Source organism: Juglans regia, chromosome 11, assembly GCF_001411555.2.
Source record: "Juglans regia cultivar Chandler chromosome 11, Walnut 2.0, whole genome shotgun sequence".
Taxonomy (NCBI): domain Eukaryota; kingdom Viridiplantae; phylum Streptophyta; class Magnoliopsida; order Fagales; family Juglandaceae; genus Juglans; species Juglans regia.
Window position 1 is genome coordinate 30,488,953 of NC_049911.1, and position 19,644 is coordinate 30,508,596.

The 19,644-nt window shown below is 35.3% G+C and overlaps 3 protein-coding genes across 4 annotated transcripts; all 3 read left to right on the forward strand.

Annotated features, from left to right (window-relative positions):
* The first annotated feature begins 733 nt into the window (after positions 1–733).
* Positions 734–7,707, forward strand: LOC109013702 (AP-4 complex subunit mu). Of its 2 annotated transcripts, none has more exons than XM_018995884.2 (13): positions 734–991; positions 1,470–1,564; positions 2,199–2,402; positions 2,894–3,010; positions 3,126–3,254; positions 4,425–4,551; positions 4,992–5,095; positions 5,193–5,297; positions 5,572–5,666; positions 6,333–6,420; positions 6,540–6,600; positions 6,743–6,816; positions 7,426–7,707. In XM_018995884.2, exons 1-13 carry the CDS (start codon positions 934–936, stop codon positions 7,522–7,524), a joined length of 1,356 nt encoding a protein of 451 aa, XP_018851429.1. In that variant the 5' UTR covers positions 734–933; the 3' UTR covers positions 7,525–7,707. The 2 variants fall into 2 exon arrangements, with proteins under 2 accessions (XP_018851429.1, XP_035538641.1); XM_035682748.1 differs by having other exon boundaries at positions 756–991; positions 2,295–2,402.
* A 548-nt stretch (positions 7,708–8,255) lies between these two features.
* LOC109013703 (protein PELPK1-like) lies at positions 8,256–9,046 on the forward strand. Its single transcript, XM_018995885.2, has one exon. The coding sequence runs from the start codon at positions 8,356–8,358 to the stop codon at positions 8,761–8,763; it is 408 nt and encodes a 135-aa protein (XP_018851430.1). The 5' UTR covers positions 8,256–8,355; the 3' UTR covers positions 8,764–9,046.
* A 6,046-nt stretch (positions 9,047–15,092) lies between these two features.
* LOC109013700 (AT-hook motif nuclear-localized protein 17-like) lies at positions 15,093–17,116 on the forward strand. Its single transcript, XM_018995883.2, has one exon. The coding sequence runs from the start codon at positions 15,839–15,841 to the stop codon at positions 16,826–16,828; it is 990 nt and encodes a 329-aa protein (XP_018851428.1). The 5' UTR covers positions 15,093–15,838; the 3' UTR covers positions 16,829–17,116.
* Positions 17,117–19,644: the final 2,528 nt, after the last annotated feature.

Below are 19,644 nucleotides of genomic sequence, written 5' to 3' on the forward strand. Positions count from 1 at the left end.
TCTCATTAATAAATGATCCATTACTTATAATTTTTAACTAATAGGATAAAATGTAGAGTTTAAGTTCAAGACATTTGCTATGATATTATATAAAAATGTTTTGTTATATATGAGTTACTATTAACCTTCATATCCCACACTTAACCGTATTTTTTTTTTCATAAAGTGTGGAGTGATTGATGAGAAAAAATATTCTATATAAAATCACCAATTATTTTGAAAGTTTAAACTAACTATAAGAGATATATTTTATTATTTATATTTATATCTTAAGATTTAGCATTACAATGAGCGAGAGATCAAGTAATATAATTATTTTACAACGTATTTTGTAATTAATAGGTTATCGATGTTGCCATTTCAAAAAATAAATGTTAAATTTGTGTCCCTTTCTCAAATTTTACATAACGTGATGTGATTTATTGTTATATGGTAAGGTTTTCTTTTTCTTTTCTCAAAGTAGAACGGAAAAATCAAAATTCATATTTTTGAGGAAAAGAAAAAGAAAAAAGAAAGAATAAATATAGATAGAAGTTACTATTGGAAGTATCCATTTTGCACACATAATGTGGCATCATCTAGATCATACATATTCCTAAGTGAGTGTTGGAAACAATCAATTAGAAGCAGCCACACAGTGAGTGCAAAGTGTGCACTGTTATAGTAACTTCTTTCTAGCATCACTCAAAAAGAAAACTCAAATATGAAACGTTGTCGTTCCAGATAATCAGAAACGCGTTCCAGATAATCAGAAACGAGCACACGCCGAGAGGCGGAGGCGAGAGCAATATCATAAGATTTCAGGAACTGCGAATCTATACAGGGAGATCGTGCGAACAAAAATAACCAAAAGCGAAAGCAATCTTTATCTCCGCTTGGCTCGACATAGGGGCTCTCGAGTTCTCACACAGGGAACGAGCGGTTTGAGTCGTCATGATCTCGCAGTTCTTCGTCCTCTCGCAGCGTGGCGACAACATTGTCTTCCGCGACTGTGAGTCCTCTCTCTTTCTCTGCGTATGAGTTCCTCAATTTGATTTTCTTTTCTGTGGTTACGCTGCATTATTTTTTTTCTTTGTTCTTGGGATTTCCATCGAACTTAATCTTACATGTATAAATGAAAGTATCTCCTTAGACTCTGCTGAATTTTTCCTACAAAAAATGGACACCTTCATTGGCATTGGGGAGTCGTGCAATCCTTGCTCAATGAGATGAGAGATATTGGTACATCACGAGTACAAGAGCTGATCAGCAATAGCTGTTTCGGTTATGTCTGATTAATTTGAGTTTTATTTTTCTTTTTAGTTAAGCTCGCAGATCCAATCAAAACGAAAAAGACTCTCAAGTCGGCTTCGATCTCGTAGATCTATGCCGAGATGAGAAAGAGAAGAGTTTATTAGACTTTGTTATTTATGTAAGTATTGTTAATTATGAAACCTAAAGTTTAAGAATATGTGATCTCTGTCTTGCAGATCGCGGTGAAGTACAAAAGGGAAGTGCGGAGATATTTTTTCGGAAAGTAAAGTTTTGGAAAGAGGATGGGCAAGAGGAGGCACCGCCTGTCTTTGTAGGTGTTATCTTACTGAAGAATGTCAGGCAATGTACTCCTTAGGTGCTGAGCTGTTAATTAATTCGAAGTGGAAGAGTCTTTACAATTTCTTTACTTAGCTGTATATATTTATTTTTGCATTGGAAGCTCTAGGATAATTGTCTCTCTTTCTTTCCACCTCATTTTTGTTTTGAGTCTAGAGAGGATGGCATGATGTGTTTTGGGGTATTTTAGGGGGGAATGCAATCATTCACCGATAAAAAAAGGGGAATGCAAATGCATTAATTAAGATTTAAGGTTCATAAGCTTCTTTAGCTATTTATTTTTTCCTCTTTTTTTGTTGGTTTTTGTCGTCTGTGTTCTATTATTGGGTCAGATTATTAAGATTAACTTCTAACTTTTTTTTGGAAAGAACTTAACAAATTACAGGAGAGAACATATAGCATATATATTCATCATGATTGTGTTGGCAATAGTTCCTTAAATATGAAACGCTGCTTACAAAGTTATCATTTTGGTAAATTTGCTTGTATGTTCTCTGTATGATCTGCAGGTTATTTCAATTATATTCATCTGTATGATCTGCAGGTTATTTAAGTTCTCTGGTGCAGTGTGCTGATTTTTCTTTTTCATGTGTCTTTTCCATTGATAGAATCTGGATGGTGTAAACTACTTTCATGTGAAGGTCGTTGGATTGTTTTTTGTTGCAACTACAAGAGTTAACGTGTCACCTTCTCTTGTCTTGGAGCTTTTGCAAAGGATTGCTCGTGTCATTAAAGACTACCTTGGAATTCTTAATGAAGATTCATTGCGGAAAAACTTTGTGCTTGTGTATGAGTTGCTTGATGAAGTAATTGTAAGCGTCTCGTCCTACAGTGTTAATTTCTTGTTCTTTATATTTATTGAAAGTATATACAAAGCCCTTAAATTTTTTTCGTGGATCTACCAATGTGGTGACTTAATCTTGCTAGTCAATTGTCATCTACTATGCTTAGTTTTGAAGTACTGTTATCTATTTCTCTTTGTGTACAAGTTCAGTAACTTCTAATGCTTCGTTTGATATTTAAATTATACTTGAAGTTGTATGTTTTTACATAATTGTTATTCCTAATAGTTTTAAGCAGTGGTTCTTATAGCGACTTATTCAAGTAGTCATCGTGAGAAAATGATTCATCTCGACCTGAGTTCTGGTGGAACACCTGTGTGTTTTTCTTTCTGTTCAGAAAGTATTAGGTTTCCCATTCCACAGTGGATAGATATTGCCATTCCTAAATTACTGTTTTAGGGATTGACAGCACTTTCTGATACATATTGGCTTACATGTGTTTGCTTGTCTTTTACTTCTAGGACTTTGGTTATGTACAAACAACATCCACTGAAATGTTGAAGTCTTATGTATTTAACGAGCCAATTGTGATTGATGCTGCACGTTTACAATCTCTTGGCCCTGCGTCCATTTTTATGGTATGATGTCATCTGACTAATAATATTCTCCAACAAAAGAGGCTTAAGTGGTGTCATTTTGATTGTTTTCGTGTACATCTCATCCAATTGATTACTGAAATTTGGACATGTGCAGCAAGGGGGCAAACGAATGCCAGGAACAGCTGTGACAAAATCTGTTGTAGCAACTGAGCCAGGGGGTAGGACGAGGGAGGAAATCTTTGTCGATATAATTGAGAAAATCAGCATCACCTTTAGCTCGAGTGTGTGTACATCTGTCTTGATCTGACTCTGCATTTGTGATTACCCTAGTCTCAGTTTTGCCATACATGGTATAAATTTTAAATAATTGACCTATGAATGGATAATGAAGTTAGCAATGTTTATTCGCACTTAAATCATAATATAAAATAAAGTCGCAATGAGACAAAAACTAAACCCTTCCTGTAGACCCAATATTAAAACCTGATACTAACTCTTAAGTGAGCATTTAAAACACTGCAGCACCAAACAAGTGCCACTGAATTCCAAGAAACTTTATTTATGTATTCAAAGAGCTTGGCCCGTATGATTGACCATTTCGATCCTATAGATGCTCATGGTGTGTTTGTTATTTGCCCTTTATGAATACTTGTTATTTAAACATACTAGAGTTAAAGCAGTTAAAGCTGTCTCTCAATAGTGGTTCCCCAAGATGCCCTAATTTGTACAATGGATTACTAAAAATTCTAAGTTTGGAATAAATTAACTCAACATGAAATTCAATTACCACCACTACTGCAACCAAACAGGCTACCACTACCCCAAATATTCAGGAAAGAAACACTCCTGGAGTTCCAATCTATCCCTCCTCAACAAATCCAAGCACCCCTCTCGTTTAGGGAGTAACTGCAAACCTCATCTGTCTCTGTCTCTGTCTCTCAAATATCACCCCTCCTCTATTTCTAAATTGCATTACAGTTACTTCAACTTTCTCCATGGGTAAGCAGCATTATTGCATCTTCGATCTTCTTTATATTATTCTTCTTCCATTTAACCATTTCTTTTCCCTGTACTTGCACGATTTTACTATATTATATATTCTGTTACTCATTAAACGGATTTTGGCTCAATTTAAAATTTTTGCATTAAAGAAATATGCACATTACAAACATGCATTGTGTGCTTCATTTCCAGTTATTGTCTATGCAAACATAACTCTGTTGGCTATCTGCTTCACAATTCACAATAACTTAGCTATTTGTTGTGAGCACACACTTTCAGTTCTGTGACTTCACACGGATTTTATTTACCAACTTGCTGGATGTATTCTTGTGTATCTGAACTAAAGCTTGATCTCCCTCTTAAATATTTCTTTGCTGTACACAAAATTTCTGATAATCTACATTTTCCACCACTTGCGCGATTGCTAATCAATTTAAAGTCATTTAAACAGGGTTATATACTGACTTCTGAGATAGATGGGACCATTCAAATGAAGAGCTATCTCACTGGAAATCCAGAAATCCGCGTAGCTCTCAATGATGACCTGGGCATTGGAAAAGATGGGAGACCAACATATGGTATATCTCTTGGTGCCACCTGTTACATACAGCTCTATATTTATTAAAAAATGTTAAAAAAATTGACCGACCTTCATGCTTGTGATGCTCTCAAGTTGTTCATATGTGTGGACAAATAAAATTATCAAGTTAAAATGCCATATTCCTTGTAGCTCAGGTAACTTTTGATTAATAAATAATTATTTTTTATTTCCTTCTAGTTTACTTATCAAAAAATAAATAATTATTTTTTAGGTATAATGTTTTTGTTTGCATGCGCGCCAATGCATGCATGCTTGCTGTGTTCTCCTTGGCGAACTATGTTTTTTAAATATGTTTGCACGCCCACCATGGGGCTTAAAAATGAATTTATGTTTTTAAAAATGTTCTTCGGGATTCTTGTCATACTTTTTACTTCTAATTTTCTCTATTGTATTCCGTTTAACTGGTTCCTGTTATAGATTACCGGAGTTCGTCTGGGTCTGGAGCAGTGATATTGGATGATTGTAATTTCCATGAATCGGTACATCTAGATAGTTTCGACACAGATAAAACTTTGAGCCTGGTGAGTAAATTTAAGATATTTAGCTTGTAGATGTTTATTGGTTAAATATACATGTTAACACTGTCTAAACTTGTGGTTCATGATGCTAATCTATTAGGTACCACCAGATGGTGAATTTACTGTGATGAACTACCGCATGACTCAGGAGTTCACGCCTCCTTTTCGTATTAACACTTTGATTGAAGAAGCAGGAGCCCTCAAGGTTAGTATTGTTCTTGATTATTATGAGTATCATTGAAAATGTTGAAAGAACTATTTGTATGTCATCAAACTGGATGCTTTTGTTATGTCACAGTGACCATTATATCCCTCCTGTCTTTTTATGAGTTTTATTACTAGTGATTGACTAATATGAAAACAGTACGTCCAGTTATATCAAATCGTTACCTAGAAAATGCTGTTACTAATTTCTTACCCTCACTTATTTTCTCCCTACAATGCTGGTCTGAAACAAAGTTTTAAAATTGTAATTTTAGGCTGAAGTGATTATTAAAGTACGTGCTGAGTTCTCCTCAAGCATCACTGCAAACACGATAATGGTTCTGATGCCACTACCAAAATATACTTCCAGGTATGGAATCATCTCTCTATCATTTGTTAAGGTAAATGGACAACATCTTTTTTGACATATATAATAGCTTGCAATTGTTGGCTAGATGGAGTAAACAAAACTATTTGATTGTATTTGATGCTTCTGGTACCAATTTTGTAGTAACTCATTTTATAATTTTTCTTGCGTGATCTGTGTATTGACCATGTACGGTTTGTGGATTGCAGAATAGAAGCACACGTACAATAATTTAAAAAAAAAAAAAAAAAGACATGCAAACTCTCTATGGATCGATTAAGGATGCTTTAATAGCTTAGTCTCTGGTCTCTGTTCCACAGAGAAAGAGAATATCTAGAATTTTTTGGACAGGCTGTGCAGGAAATAGAAATTGCTACAGTATTTCTGCCAAATACTTTAGCACTGATGAAAGCTATATAAGAGAGGCAGACCAATCTAATTGCTCACTTGGTTGCATATCCGAGGAAAAAGAGGCACCGGGGCGAGGGGGGATTAAGGCAAACTTTTATTTTTGGTGTTTGAAGAAGTTTAGAGAATGTCATAGTTTTGAGATGGTGGTTCATCGTTTTCTACATCAAGAGTCAATACAAACCACATTGGTTGGGCAGAAGACATTGTATTATGGTGTTATATGGGTACTGATTAAATTCTCAATTGATGTTGTTTCAGGGCTAGTTTTGAGTTGGAACCTGGAGCAGTTGGACAAACAATGGATTTCAAGGAAGCAAATAAGAGACTTGAATGGGGTTTAAAGAAGGCAATACTTTCTTATCAGTTCTTTCTATTAAATTTAATAGTAGTTCACTTTCTCCATTTTAATGAAACGTTATGCTTCCTTGTGCAAACAAATTTGCTAATAAGTGCAATACGCAGCAGATTGTTGGTGGATCTGAACATACTCTGCGTGCAAAGCTAACATTTTCTCAGGAATCACATGGTATGATTTACAAACATAATTAGTCTTAATTTAAATATCTTAGTTTATGGCCCCGGTTACTTTATTTTTTATGATATAATTTCTTATTAAATCAATTTTAATAACTTATTTCCATGTTTATTACATTTACTGCTTACAATAGGAAATATCACGAAAGAATCCGGTCCCGTTAGCATGACTTTCACAATACCAATGTACAATGCTTCAAGGCTTCAGGTAAGCTTATTGGACTTTCTATGTTGACTATATAATACTCACTGCTATTAGTATAACGTCTTTGCACCTGCATATTGAACTCCTTGAGTGGGTTGTGTGCAGCAAGATTGCTTGTGTTGTTCTACTGTCATTAGTTTGAAGGTGCCATTGAATCCTTTGCCGTTATATTTGTGTACTGTGATCCTGCTTGCTCTTTCAGAGCATGCATTCTGTGGATCAGAAGGATCCTTGTGATGATTACAAACTTGATCCGAACTGGTTTCACATCATATGACGAACACTGGCATTTTTTATGGCTATCATATCTTAGTGGCTCCCTACTCCTCCAACCCTCTCCCTCCTCTTTTTCCCCGTGGGATTAAGTAGTTGTGTGACTATCAAGAGTGTCTAATTTTATGAATGTTTTGGTCCCATTTCAAAGCGCATGTGGTGAGCAAGGAGGGTTTATACCCTACCACCATTAAATGTCGCTGCAATTATTGTTTGAAAACTGGATAATAGTTTTATTGTACAGGAGATATGTTTTGTGGTTAAGTAAGCTAGCATCTATATCCTTGGGTGCATTTGTAGATGCTCATTACCTGGTATGTTTCTAATTCTTCCATGCAGGTGAAATACTTACAGATAGCAAAGAAATCTGGAACTTACAATCCATATAGGTGGGTGAGATATGTTACTCAGGCCAATTCCTATGTTGCCCGTATATGATGGAGCTAAAGCTTTCCCTTGCCTGCGGTTTCCTTTTTGTTTTTTATTTTTTTTCCTTTTATGGTGATATTTTTTTCCAACTTATCATTCTAGTTGAATTATTTGATGAAGTTGTATTGGTTGTTGCATTTGATCTTGGTGGTAATTGCTTTCATTAAAAAAAAAAGAACCCTTGCCTCTGAACGTAGCCGTGTTAAGGTGTAGTATCATTTGAAGTGCTCTTCTGGAGATTCATAACGTTAAACTGTTTTACAATGTTAAACTAAACTTCGCTTAGGACCAAATATTGTGCCAAATACACCACTGGATTATGAGACCTCACGTGACTACCATGTTTCTCGAATATCATGGTATCTTTTGTTAAGAATTACCTTAAAACTCCTAGGGGTTGATAAGAGTTATATAATTTATGTTAGGTGTAATTTGAACTCAAACCTTTCATAAAAAATGAAATGAGATACAATGAAATATGTTGAATTTGAGTCCTTCATTGGCCATAGAAGTTGCTGTAACAATGCAGAGACTAGGGTTCAATCAACGGCTTTATCTACTGCCAGCCTAATTATCTTGTAAAGACACTAAGCTAAGACAGATGAACTTCCGTTGACCCCGATGCTCATATGTGGCACGGTCTTCTACCAAACATTTTTATATGTGTTTTACAGATGAGCAGATCAACCAACACAAGACAGCCATGCCAACAAGCCAGCCCTGCTTATACCCCTTTATCTCCTCTATAAAACAACATTAAGGTGAACCTTGGCATGCAAGCACTTCTTTGAAGAAGCTGAACCTTATTTGAAACTGTCAATCCTGTGTAGTTATCCAGACATGAGCTGTCTCAAGAACATGTGCATTCTGATCTTTGTAATGCTGCTAATAAGCGGCAATGAGGTTATGGCCGCACGCCTTCTTGTAGACACAGTGCTGCCGGAGGTTCCTGAGCTTCCGAAGCCAGAAGCACTGCCTCTTCCTAAAGTCCCAAACTTGCCTAAACCTGAACTGCCACTACCTAAGGTCGAACTTCCTCCTCTTCCTCACCTCCCAAGTGTACCAAAGCCAGAGTTTCCAAGTGTGCCCCACGTGGCAAAGCCCGAATTGCCTACTTTGCCAAAGCCGGAGCTGCCAAAACTGCCCGAATTGCCAACTCTGCCCCATCTCCCAGATCTGCCAAAGCCGACATTGCCTACCATCCCAAGCTTCCCAAAGGACATACCCCACTCAACTACTACACCTTAAGTTTCCATGCTTAGCACTCAAAATCACATCATATACTATACATCTCGGGTTATGGCATCCATTCGGTCGATTCGTTTGTGTAACTTTCTTTGTGTTTGTTGAAATACTTCGGGTTTGTCTTGTACTATTGTTTACCTTATCAAAAAGATGTGTAATATATACCCATCTTCATACTAAAGCTCGCTCGTGAGTTAATCTACTTCGTTTCATAGTTGACTGGCTTCGAATATATAAAAATAAAATATCTGTTGTTTGGGGTGGCCTCTGAGAACTAAAAACATAAGAAGTTAGCATTTAGAACATTTCTGAGCATTTCAAAATTAGATCATTTACTTGTGTTTCACCGTTGAGCATTTACGTAGAATGGAGCAATAATCACCAAAATGATTGCAATGTTACTCTTTTTCTATTTTTGTGCCAAAGATGGAAGAATCTCTCTAATGTTTATGAATTCCACCCTCCCAATAAATAAACTATTTTTTTTTCCCTAATTGAAAGAAGAAACAGCACCAACATGATAAGCCATAAAAGCTTGAATTTTTTGGTCCACCATGGATATTATAAACTAACCAAATGTCAAGAAAATAAAATGATTGGTGCCTTGCCCCCTTTTATTTATTTATTTATTTTTTTTTTGGGTGTCTGATACTGGGTCATGGCCACTCGGTGGCACACAAAATTTCAAACTTTGAGGGGGCTTTTATGAACAAACAATTTCAATGGATCATGATCGAACTATGTGATGATGTATTAGTTCTTTTATGAACAAACAATTTATTTATTTGATAGGTAATACAAACAAATTTTGTACACGACCATGCCAGTATTTTTGGCCTGGTTGGGGGCAAAGAAAAACAACAAACAAAATAGACCCCAACATCACGTCAATTGTATCAAGTATGATAGATTCTTTACTTCTCATACAAGGGGATGATGGATGTCTTGTCCATTGCTTATGATAAGAGAATTTTGTAAATAGTAATAAAATAGTTTGTGATTAATAATGAGATATTTTGAATTAAGTATTTATTAAGTTTTAGAAAATAAAAAAGAAAATTTTAAATAAAAAATATTATAAAATTAAAATATTATTTGAATATAATTTTTTAATATAATTTTTATTTTAAAATTTAAAAATGTTAAATTATTTTTTATTTTTTATTTAAAAATTTAAAAAAATTGTAATGATCAATTTAAAAAAGTTAAAATAAACACTTTAAATGATATGTAAAAATAGAAAGAGACGAAATGAGATAGATGATATGAGATAAAAACTTTTCTTAACATCTCTAAACATAACATCATAGATACAAACTACTCTATAGATTAGGATAGCTTAGGGGAAGAAACTTCCTATATTCACATTATACGTGTCATTTTAAACCAAATGATCCATTTACACACGACATTCACATTCGTAGAGTCCCCAAATAGCTCGAGGAAAAAAATAAAGGTTACCCTATCGACCCACAAGAAGAAAAAAACCAACTCCTCAACATTTGCTATTTCAACTTCCTAGTCATTTTAATTTGTCTTTTGACATCTATAATTTCTTTCAATAGCTATCATATTTTGATTTCTCGAAACCTCTAGTGGTATAGCCGAGATAGCGATGGATTCTTTATCGAGATTATATATAAGAAAATGCTAATTAGTTCTCTTAAATATATTGCTCAAAATTATCATTAGTATTTTTTATTTTATTTAAATATTTAATAAAGTTATTAAATTTGTGTTTTAAAAAATTGTTAAAAAATAATTCTTTTATAAAAAAAATAAACTACCAATCATGCTTAGAGGTAAGAGCTGGACGACCCACTAGCATTACCTTTATATATATATATATATATATATATATATTTTCTTGGTGCCTTAACTTTTTGAATATTCATATAATTTCTCTGGATCACTGAATCGGATTCCATTTTCATTTTCGGCAAATTGATGTTTTTGAAGGACGAAAATCACGGACCCAATGCAACGAAAGGTAGCACAAATTTGCGGAAGAAATTAGAGTTGAAGTGGGACTGTTAAATTCCCTTGTAACAGTTGCCAATAATAGAAAAGCAATGGCTAAAATTTTACTTTTGCCTTTCCATCTGAAAGGACCCTTGGCCACGTTAAAATCCCACAAAGTGATTCGTTCTGTTTGAAGAATTCTTCAACCTTTTCTAACCCCAACCAATCCTTTTTAGAAAGAGTTTTGCTAGGGGCCACCCAGGGCGTGCCCGTTAGGCAACATTTTATTTTTTAATTCATATTTTTTATTATTTTTAAATATTTTAAAAAAATACTAATACACTAATAGTCACTTCCAGTAAGTAAAAGAAAAAATATAAAAAATAAATAATTACATGAGCGGTCAAAATGAGGGGTAAAATCGTAAAATAGGGCGGCATGGTAGCATTATTCTTTCAGAAAAGTGCTGCTAGGCCGGTGCCACCCAGCAGTGACCGCTGGGCCATTTTTTAACTTTTTCTATTTTTTTTATTCATGTTTTTTTAATATTTTTAAAATATAAAAAAATACAAATATACTAATAGTCACTTTCTTAATCAGTAAATAAAAAAAATTTTAAAAAAAAATTAAATACATGAGCGATCAAAATAAAAGAACAACGTAAGACACCATAATAGCATTGTTCTTTGAGAAATACATAACCCTACTTGGCATCTACCAAGCAAACCTTTTTTTTATTTTATTTTATTTTATCTTTGTTACTTTGTCAAAAAACTCACTGTTGGGGATATAAAACATTCATGAATGTGATGAGAGCTCGGTCAAATCATAAGATACCCAACATTTTAATCAAAGATTAAATTCATCTTGGTAGAATATTCAACGCAGGGAGATTCTAGACCTATGTGACATTCTAAAAGAGATTAATCAAGACTCGAACTAAGTGTTCAAAGTATGAAATAAATCTATCAATTTCTTATTTGATATTTTCTTCACCACTTACAAACTGAATATACAACCCCCAAACTGTTTTTTTTATAAGTAAAATATTTTATTCATAATATAAAAGTCGGCATGGCCCAAGTTCATAGGAATGCTTAGAGTAAATAAGTTATTTTAAACAAGAATCTTGTGTTAGGTGAAGGCTTCACTATTAGAAACTCAAAGATTTTAACCTCATTTGTGAATGTTCAATCCAAGCATGTTTTTTCAACGAGGTGAAACTACTTTCACTAGCCTTCAAGCAAGGGTGGACATTTCCTCTGAAAGTCTATCTCAAACAGTTTCTGATGTGGCTACCTAAAATCAAAGTTTAGGTTTGGGCTCCATATTTTTTCAATGTTTTTTAATATATATTTTCTTTAAGTTTTCAACTTCATTCGAAAAATATTTTAAATCCAAAAAATTAAAAATTATTATGTGTTTTAAAATTTGTTTAAATATACTGATTCTTTTAATTCGAAAGACCCACACTGATTAGAAGTCTGGGTCAAGCAACAACATAGCAAATTATCATAAATACATATGGACTAGATACATGTACTAAACTAGACAATGAAAGACTAAAAATTTGGTATCCAGTCAAGAAAACCCTAATCTCAAAAAAATACAGAGAAGAAGATGTAGAAAAGAAAATACCTAAGTTTGCTTGCGTCCAGCGTGAGTCGTGGTGGGGGCAGGGATGACGTTCCTTTTGTTTGTTATAGTGGGATTAGGCGGGAGATGGAGAGAGAAGATTTTCTCTTTTGGACTTGAGTGTAGATGATGGGGAAGGGAGAGAGATTCGGAGAAAACAGTAGGGGATCGGATGGACGCGGATTCATATCGTATTTTTCTAGAATGCCTACGTGGCACATTAGCATGGTTGGTGCGAAAATTGATTTTAAACCCATCCAACTCCAAGTTTTTCCCTTTTAGAAAGAGTTCTGCTAGGGTGCCCCCTAGGTAAATTTTTTTTAATTTTTTCTTTTTTTATTCATATTATTTATAATATTTTTAAACTTTTTAAAAAATATAAAAAAAAACTAATACACGAATAATTACTTATTTAATCAATAAGTAAAAGAAAAAATGTAAAAAAAAAAATTTAAATGTATGAGCGGTCAAAATGAGGGGTAAAATAGGACAGCATAGTATCATTATTCTTTCAGAAGAGTGCTACTAGGCCGGTGCCGCCCAGCAGTGAGTCAGTGACTATTGGACTTGCCTCCTAGGCAAAATTCCGTTTTTTCTATTTTTCTTATTCATATTATTTTAATATTTTTAAACATTTTTTAAATATAAAAAAAATACAAATACCCTAATAGTTACTTTCTTAATTAGTAAGTAAAAGAATTTTTTTAAAAAAAAAATTAAATACATAAATAGTCAAAATGAGAGGACAACATAGGATAGTATAATAGCATTATTCTTTCATAAATACATAACCCTATTTGGCATCTACTAAGCAAACCTTTTTTTTTTGTTTTTTTTTTAACTTTGTCAAGAAACTCAGTGCTGGGGATATAAAACATTCACGAATGTGATGAGAGCTCGATCAAATCATAAGACACCCAACATTTTAATCAAAGGTTAAATTCACCCTGGTAGAACATTCAACGCAACGGGATTCGAGACCTATGTGACATCCCAAATGAGATTAATCAAGACTCAAACTAAGAGATCTCGCAGCAATAAAAGTCCATAACAAACAGTAATAATGTAAGAGTAGATGATCTTCCATATGCATTAAATAACTTAAGCATCAAAGCTATCCCTCCTTGAAGATCTCCCAACAACTTCATTCTTTGTTAATTTGTTGTTATCATTCTATCTAAACACAACTCAATGATTCATTAATATTTTGTAACTCATTATGAGAAGTTTTTACTATGACTAATGCCAAGTGTTCAACTAAAAAATATCAAAACGTGTTTGGACTTGGAGCCTACCTACAAGTAATTTTAGGGGAGAGGGAGAGAGACAGCTCACGAGAATACATTAATCTCATTGCATCCATATCTTTCGTTCGTTTTTCCATCAATTCACTTAAAACTGGTAGTAACGATCTTCTGCTTTAATTCTTTATGTACAAGTTAATATATAGAACTTCTTCTAGATTCTTATATGCAAATGGGGTGGAAAAAAAAAAACAATTCTAAAGTGTGTGACTGGGCACCAAACAATTTGTCAAATCAACGATGATCACATGGTTCATATTATTTTGGTTTTAAAAGGAAAGAAAGCACTGAATTATTTGGAAAAACATGTGAAAAAGGTTTCATAATGGTTAAAAATATAATATTCCACGTAATAACAGGCCAGATTATCACTAGGAGATTGGAAATCTTTTTGTGTCTTTATTTTCTTTACAAGCTGCTGCTTCCGTCCATCAATTCCCACTGTCAGCTGAGCTTTTCTCTTCAAGATTTAAATGGAAGTATTTCTTACTGTTTATAATAAAGTAATATCAACATGATCAGTCTGAAGTGTCCTTCAAGTTTGACGTTACACTTTGGCTCACAACCTTTTGTTTTCTCCGATCCCTTCGTACCAACTAATTCTAATTTTGCAGAAGGGTTTTCTCTTTCGGCTCCCATGCCACGTGAAAACCATTAATCCCATGCTTGCGAGCAAAGCGTTACTAAAAAAGAAGAAACAACGCAAGGCACCGCCCCCCATCTAAATCTTCTCATGCTTCAAGCATTTTCTATATGATTATTGCCACTATGTTATCTCTACGAATCTTGATACAGCGATAAAAGTGTATCGAAGTTGTAAATACGAATACGATAGTTGATTATTTTGCATTAATTTATGTATAATGATAGCAACACTTTTTCTAGATTGTTGTAAGTTTTACTCCTACGAAAAGACACGATTTCTTAATTTCAGATCAGCTCTAACGCGAAGTATTATTTATATAGCTGTCTTCTTCTTCTTCATTTTTTTTTTTTAAAATGAAAAAAATAAAAATAAAAATCTGAATGTATAAATTCAAATCGTTATATGAGGTTATACAATCAGATAACAGGTCTTTAGCTATTCAAATCGTTATAGATAGATGTTTTATTTGTAAGAGGTGGTTTTTTCTTTTGAAGAATTGCTTAGAAAAGAAGTGTAAGGAATACTAGGAAAATGACAATGGGAGTAATTATACGAAATGAATACCCCCTAATTATGTGCCATTTATAAGATGCGTTGGAGGGGTCCACTTTGATATTCACTTTAAACATTTTGATTGGTGTAGAATAGGTAAAAGTACACCAATCTTTCTGACCTTATAAGCACAAATCAAAATGTGTTACCTACGCAAGCTAAATGATTACAAAGTTTGAAGTTTTTTGAACCCAAAATGCATCCCGGGGGGCTTGGGAAAAAAAGTCATCCTTCCAAAACCAAAATTTAGCCGAGTGTTATGTACCTTCTTGTCAAAGTAAGTGAGCTAAATGCTTTGAAATCTATCGAGGCAGCCCACTAGAGAGTAGAGAGAGAGATGAAGCTTGTTAATGACGGGGAGAAACAGCAGCCACAAAAGGCATCCCCCTTGACCCCAAAACAGAACATCAAGGGAGTCATTTTCAATCCATTCGGTCGGGGAGGCCCTCACGCTCATACCCTGCTCTCCATCTGTCCCTCTCCCTCTAATCTCTCTCTCTCTCTCTGAAGAAACCGTAAACAAAGGCGGTGTTGCAGTAAGGTGGAGCTAACCCTTACCCAATTTCCTCACCTTCATTGACATCTCTCTCTCTGTCTGTGAGTATTCTGTATCGTGTGTGATGTGTCACGTGTGTGGACCCTTCTTTTACCTCCAACCAGCGGCGCAATTAGTCTTTACTTGGTTTCGAAGCTCACCCACCCCCCTCTCTCTCTCTCTCACAAGCTTTCTCTCTCCTCATAAAATGCTCTCTCATCCCCCATTTATTATAAACAAATCCAAACCCTCTACCATCTTCTTTGCTCTCTCGAACTAGCCCATCTCCCCCTCTCTCTCTCTCTCTCTCTATCTCTGCTCCAAAGTCCAACTAGCTACTTGTTTTCCTTATTTTATTACTGACCAACGAATATCCTGCCAATCATAGAGCTCTAGCTCAGATAAAGAAAATATACAAAGGAGCAGCAGGGGGAAACTCGCAGTATGAAAGGTGAATATGTAGAGCCGAAGAGTGAAGCTCCCAACATGATGTTCGCAAAACTTCACCACCAACACCAAAACCCACATCCACATGCTCACCCTCACCATCAGCAGCAACAGCAGCAACAACAGCAACAGCACATCCACCCATTTTCCCATCCCTTCCATCAAGTCTCCGCCACCGCCGAATGCCAACAACAGACCTCCGAAGACGACGAAAGCCGCAGCAGCGGTGGCCCTACCGCCACTACTACCCCCACTCATCAACAAGCTCAAGTTCATGCCCAAAAGCCAAAAACTTCCTCTGAACACAATTCCGGCGACGGAGCCACCATAGAAGTGGTCAGGCGGCCTAGGGGCCGCCCACCGGGCTCCAAAAACAGGCCTAAGCCTCCAGTATTCATTACGCGCGAGCCTGATCCTGCCATGACGCCCTACATTCTCGAAGTCCCGGGCGGAAACGACGTCGTCGAAGCCATATCCCGCTTTTGTCGCCGCAAGAACATGGGGCTCTGCGTCCTCACTGGGTCCGGAACGGTTGCTAACGTTACCTTGCGTCAGCCCTCAGCGACCCCCGGAGCGACCGTGACCTTCCACGGTCGCTTCGACATCCTCTCAATCTCCGCCACGTTCCTACACGGTACGACGTCACTTCCGGTCCCTAACGGCTTTACCATCTCGCTGGCGGGTCCGCAGGGCCAGGTCGTTGGCGGACTGGTGGCCGGGTCCTTAGTCGCAGCAGGCACCGTCTTCGTCATCGCCGCGTCGTTCAACAGTCCTTCGTACCACCGGCTTCCGGCTGAGGACGAAGTCCGAAACTCAGTGTCAGGAGGCGGTGGCGATGGGCACTCACCGCCGATGTCCGGTGGTGGAGACAGTGGTCACGCGCCGGGGGAGTCGTGTGGGATGCCTATGTACAGCGGTCACTTGCAATCCGACGTCATCTGGGCTCCCACTGCTAGACAGCCACCACCTCCGCCACCGCCTTACTAATCTGTTCTATGAAGAATTTAATCTGGTGCTGTATTTTTTTGTTAATCTGAGTCTATCGATTTAGGGGACGTATTGTTTATTTTCTTGTTCTGATAACTTGTTATTATGGTTTGTGGCCTTAGATCAACTTTTGTTTAATTATGATGTTTAATGTTATATTGTAGCGTTTAGTTTGAAGAGAACGAAGGAGGGGCAGTTTTAGTTTGGTGTATTTCTGTTTCGGGAAAGGAGTAAATGTTTTTAAATTTACATCTTTGAAAAGAAAACTCATGGACTGGTCTTATCTTTTTTCGAAGGTGGGGATGGCTGTCATAGGTCAAAATCAACCATCTCTTCTGGCATTCACACCTCTCTCTCTCTCTCTCTCTCTCTCTCTAAACGTCTTTCTTCTCGCATTCACATGTTAGATTCTTAATTACATCTGTGGATGCTGTCTGGTCTTGTGGGGGTTGGATTAAAGGGTTGTGTTGGAGTGTAAGACTGAGCATGTCTGCAACGCTCTGCTTGCTGCCGCTTCTGCTGCACTACTGCTTGAAGATAATGCTCTGCTGATACGATTGATTTCTCCTCACGTCTCCAGCTTCTTGATTCGGAGAAAGTGTTGGCATGAGAGAACGTGGCTTTGCTAGGGATATGCTTGCAGTCTCTTTTCAGTGCAGCAGCAGACCGCAGAAAGATGATAGAGATGGGGGCCTCTTTGTGATTTAATTGCTTTATCCCAAGACTCTTCTGAGTTCCAAACTTTACATTTCTACATGCTGCTTTCGCTTAGATATAGTGATTGTACTTTGGTTTGTCTCTTCTTCTTCTTTTTCTGCTTAGGGTAAAAGAGAAAAAGAAAGCCAAAGTGATGAAAGCTTAAGCAAGAATTCTTCTCGTGACATCGTCGTCCTGGTTTTTGTTGAGATGTTGGACAGTACCCGTTCTTATATTTTAGCTAAAAATGGCCTCTTTTTTTTTTTTTTTTTAAAGAGCAAAGATGGACGTCGTTGTTAAGAGTACAAACTCTGATATATTATTGTAGTGGAATGGTTCGAAAATGATCCCAGTTTGTTGTTTAGCTCTTGGTCTGGCTTAAAAAAAATAACAAGAAACAAACGAATATGGGAGTTTTTCTTTTCAGCCAATTAAAGGAAAAGCGTAATGTTACGTAAAGATGTGAAAAAGAGTTATGTTTATTATTATAAATTTTTTATTTCTTTTAAATAATTACATAAACTATAAATATCATTTTTTTAAATAAAATCAATTTCCATTGGATCAGTTGTGTTTCTACTTTCCAGTAGATTCTTGGATATGAAGATAAAGTATTTACACCTTATAAAAGTCATTTTTTTTAGAGTTTTTAAATGCTCATATTACCACTACACTTTTTTTTTTTGATAAAAACCATCAGTATATTGCGAAAACAAACCAACTATTCAGGCATTACAAATATGTTCCTTCTTGACAATAAACCCTTATAGGTTGGTTCAAGTGGTAAAGATCTTGGACTTATGGGTATACTCTTTTCAAGTTCAAGATTCAGATCCTCTTGAGTGCAAACAATCTTTAGGGATCACATTTACTGATGAAAAGTTAGCGATTTAATCAGTTCTACATAGAAAAACTTTCAAAAGTATGGTACACGGGATTGTGATTTATTCTGTAGGGATAGCTTTAAAAGATCTTGTCTTTGAGAGGTCGACATAAAAAAAAAAATATATATGTTCCTTCTGACAGTATACATAATTTGCATATGCCCCTCTTCTAACCAAATTCTTTCATTTGTTTGCACAAGAGTCAGCTTTGCCGATAGATGAGCCACTTCATTTGTTTTTCTGGAGCTGAATATAACAACCTTCCATCTAGGCCATTCCTTCGTCATTAACTAAATATCATGTATCAAGGACCCATAATATGTGTGACATTTTTTTTACTATTTGTTGATATTACTATAAGCTAAGAGTCTCCCTCAAATTCTACTCTAGCATGACCCAAATCAGCACATATTTCTATTGTCTTTCTTAAAGCCATACCTTCAGCTATAATTGGTTTCAAATTACATAATGTTCAGACATTGTATTTTTAAGTATTCCCGCATCCCTATCTGCAATATTTACAAAATTTAAATTATTGTTAATGACCAGATTTGCAAATATACGTCTTTATTTTCAACAATATTCTTAATGGTGATATTTTTTAAATTTTAATTATTATTAATGGAGTAATGCTACACTCTCATCTCACTTTCATCCTATTATATAAGATATGACACATTTATCACAATTAAATGATAAATAATCATTTAATAAGGGATCATTCAATGCTGATAAATGTACTAAAGATGATAGTGTGATGCATAGAATTATCCTTATTAATGATAGTATTTTGTGAATATACGTTAGTTTTAACTGTAATATTTTCATAATTTAATTTATTGTCGATGACTGTATTTGCAAAACATACGTTTTTATTTTCAACATTCCTAACGGCGATATTTTCAAAATTTTAATCATCATCAATATTGATAATATATGTGAACATACATTTTTTTTAACAGTCATATTTAAAAAAAAAAAAAAAACTATTTCCTATTATGTTTTTAAAGAATTTATTAATGTTATACTTGAGTTTATAAAAGAAGGTAATTATAAATGTTTAGCTGAATACGCAATGACTTGATTTGAGAGAAAAGTCTATCCATGTTAGATTCTAAGTTATAAAACCTGAGAGCTAATATTGAATTCATTGTCAATATTGGTGTCATTCCAAGATAAATATATCAAATATTTATATGAGAGTTTCTTTCATCATATTGTATTGCAAGGGTCATA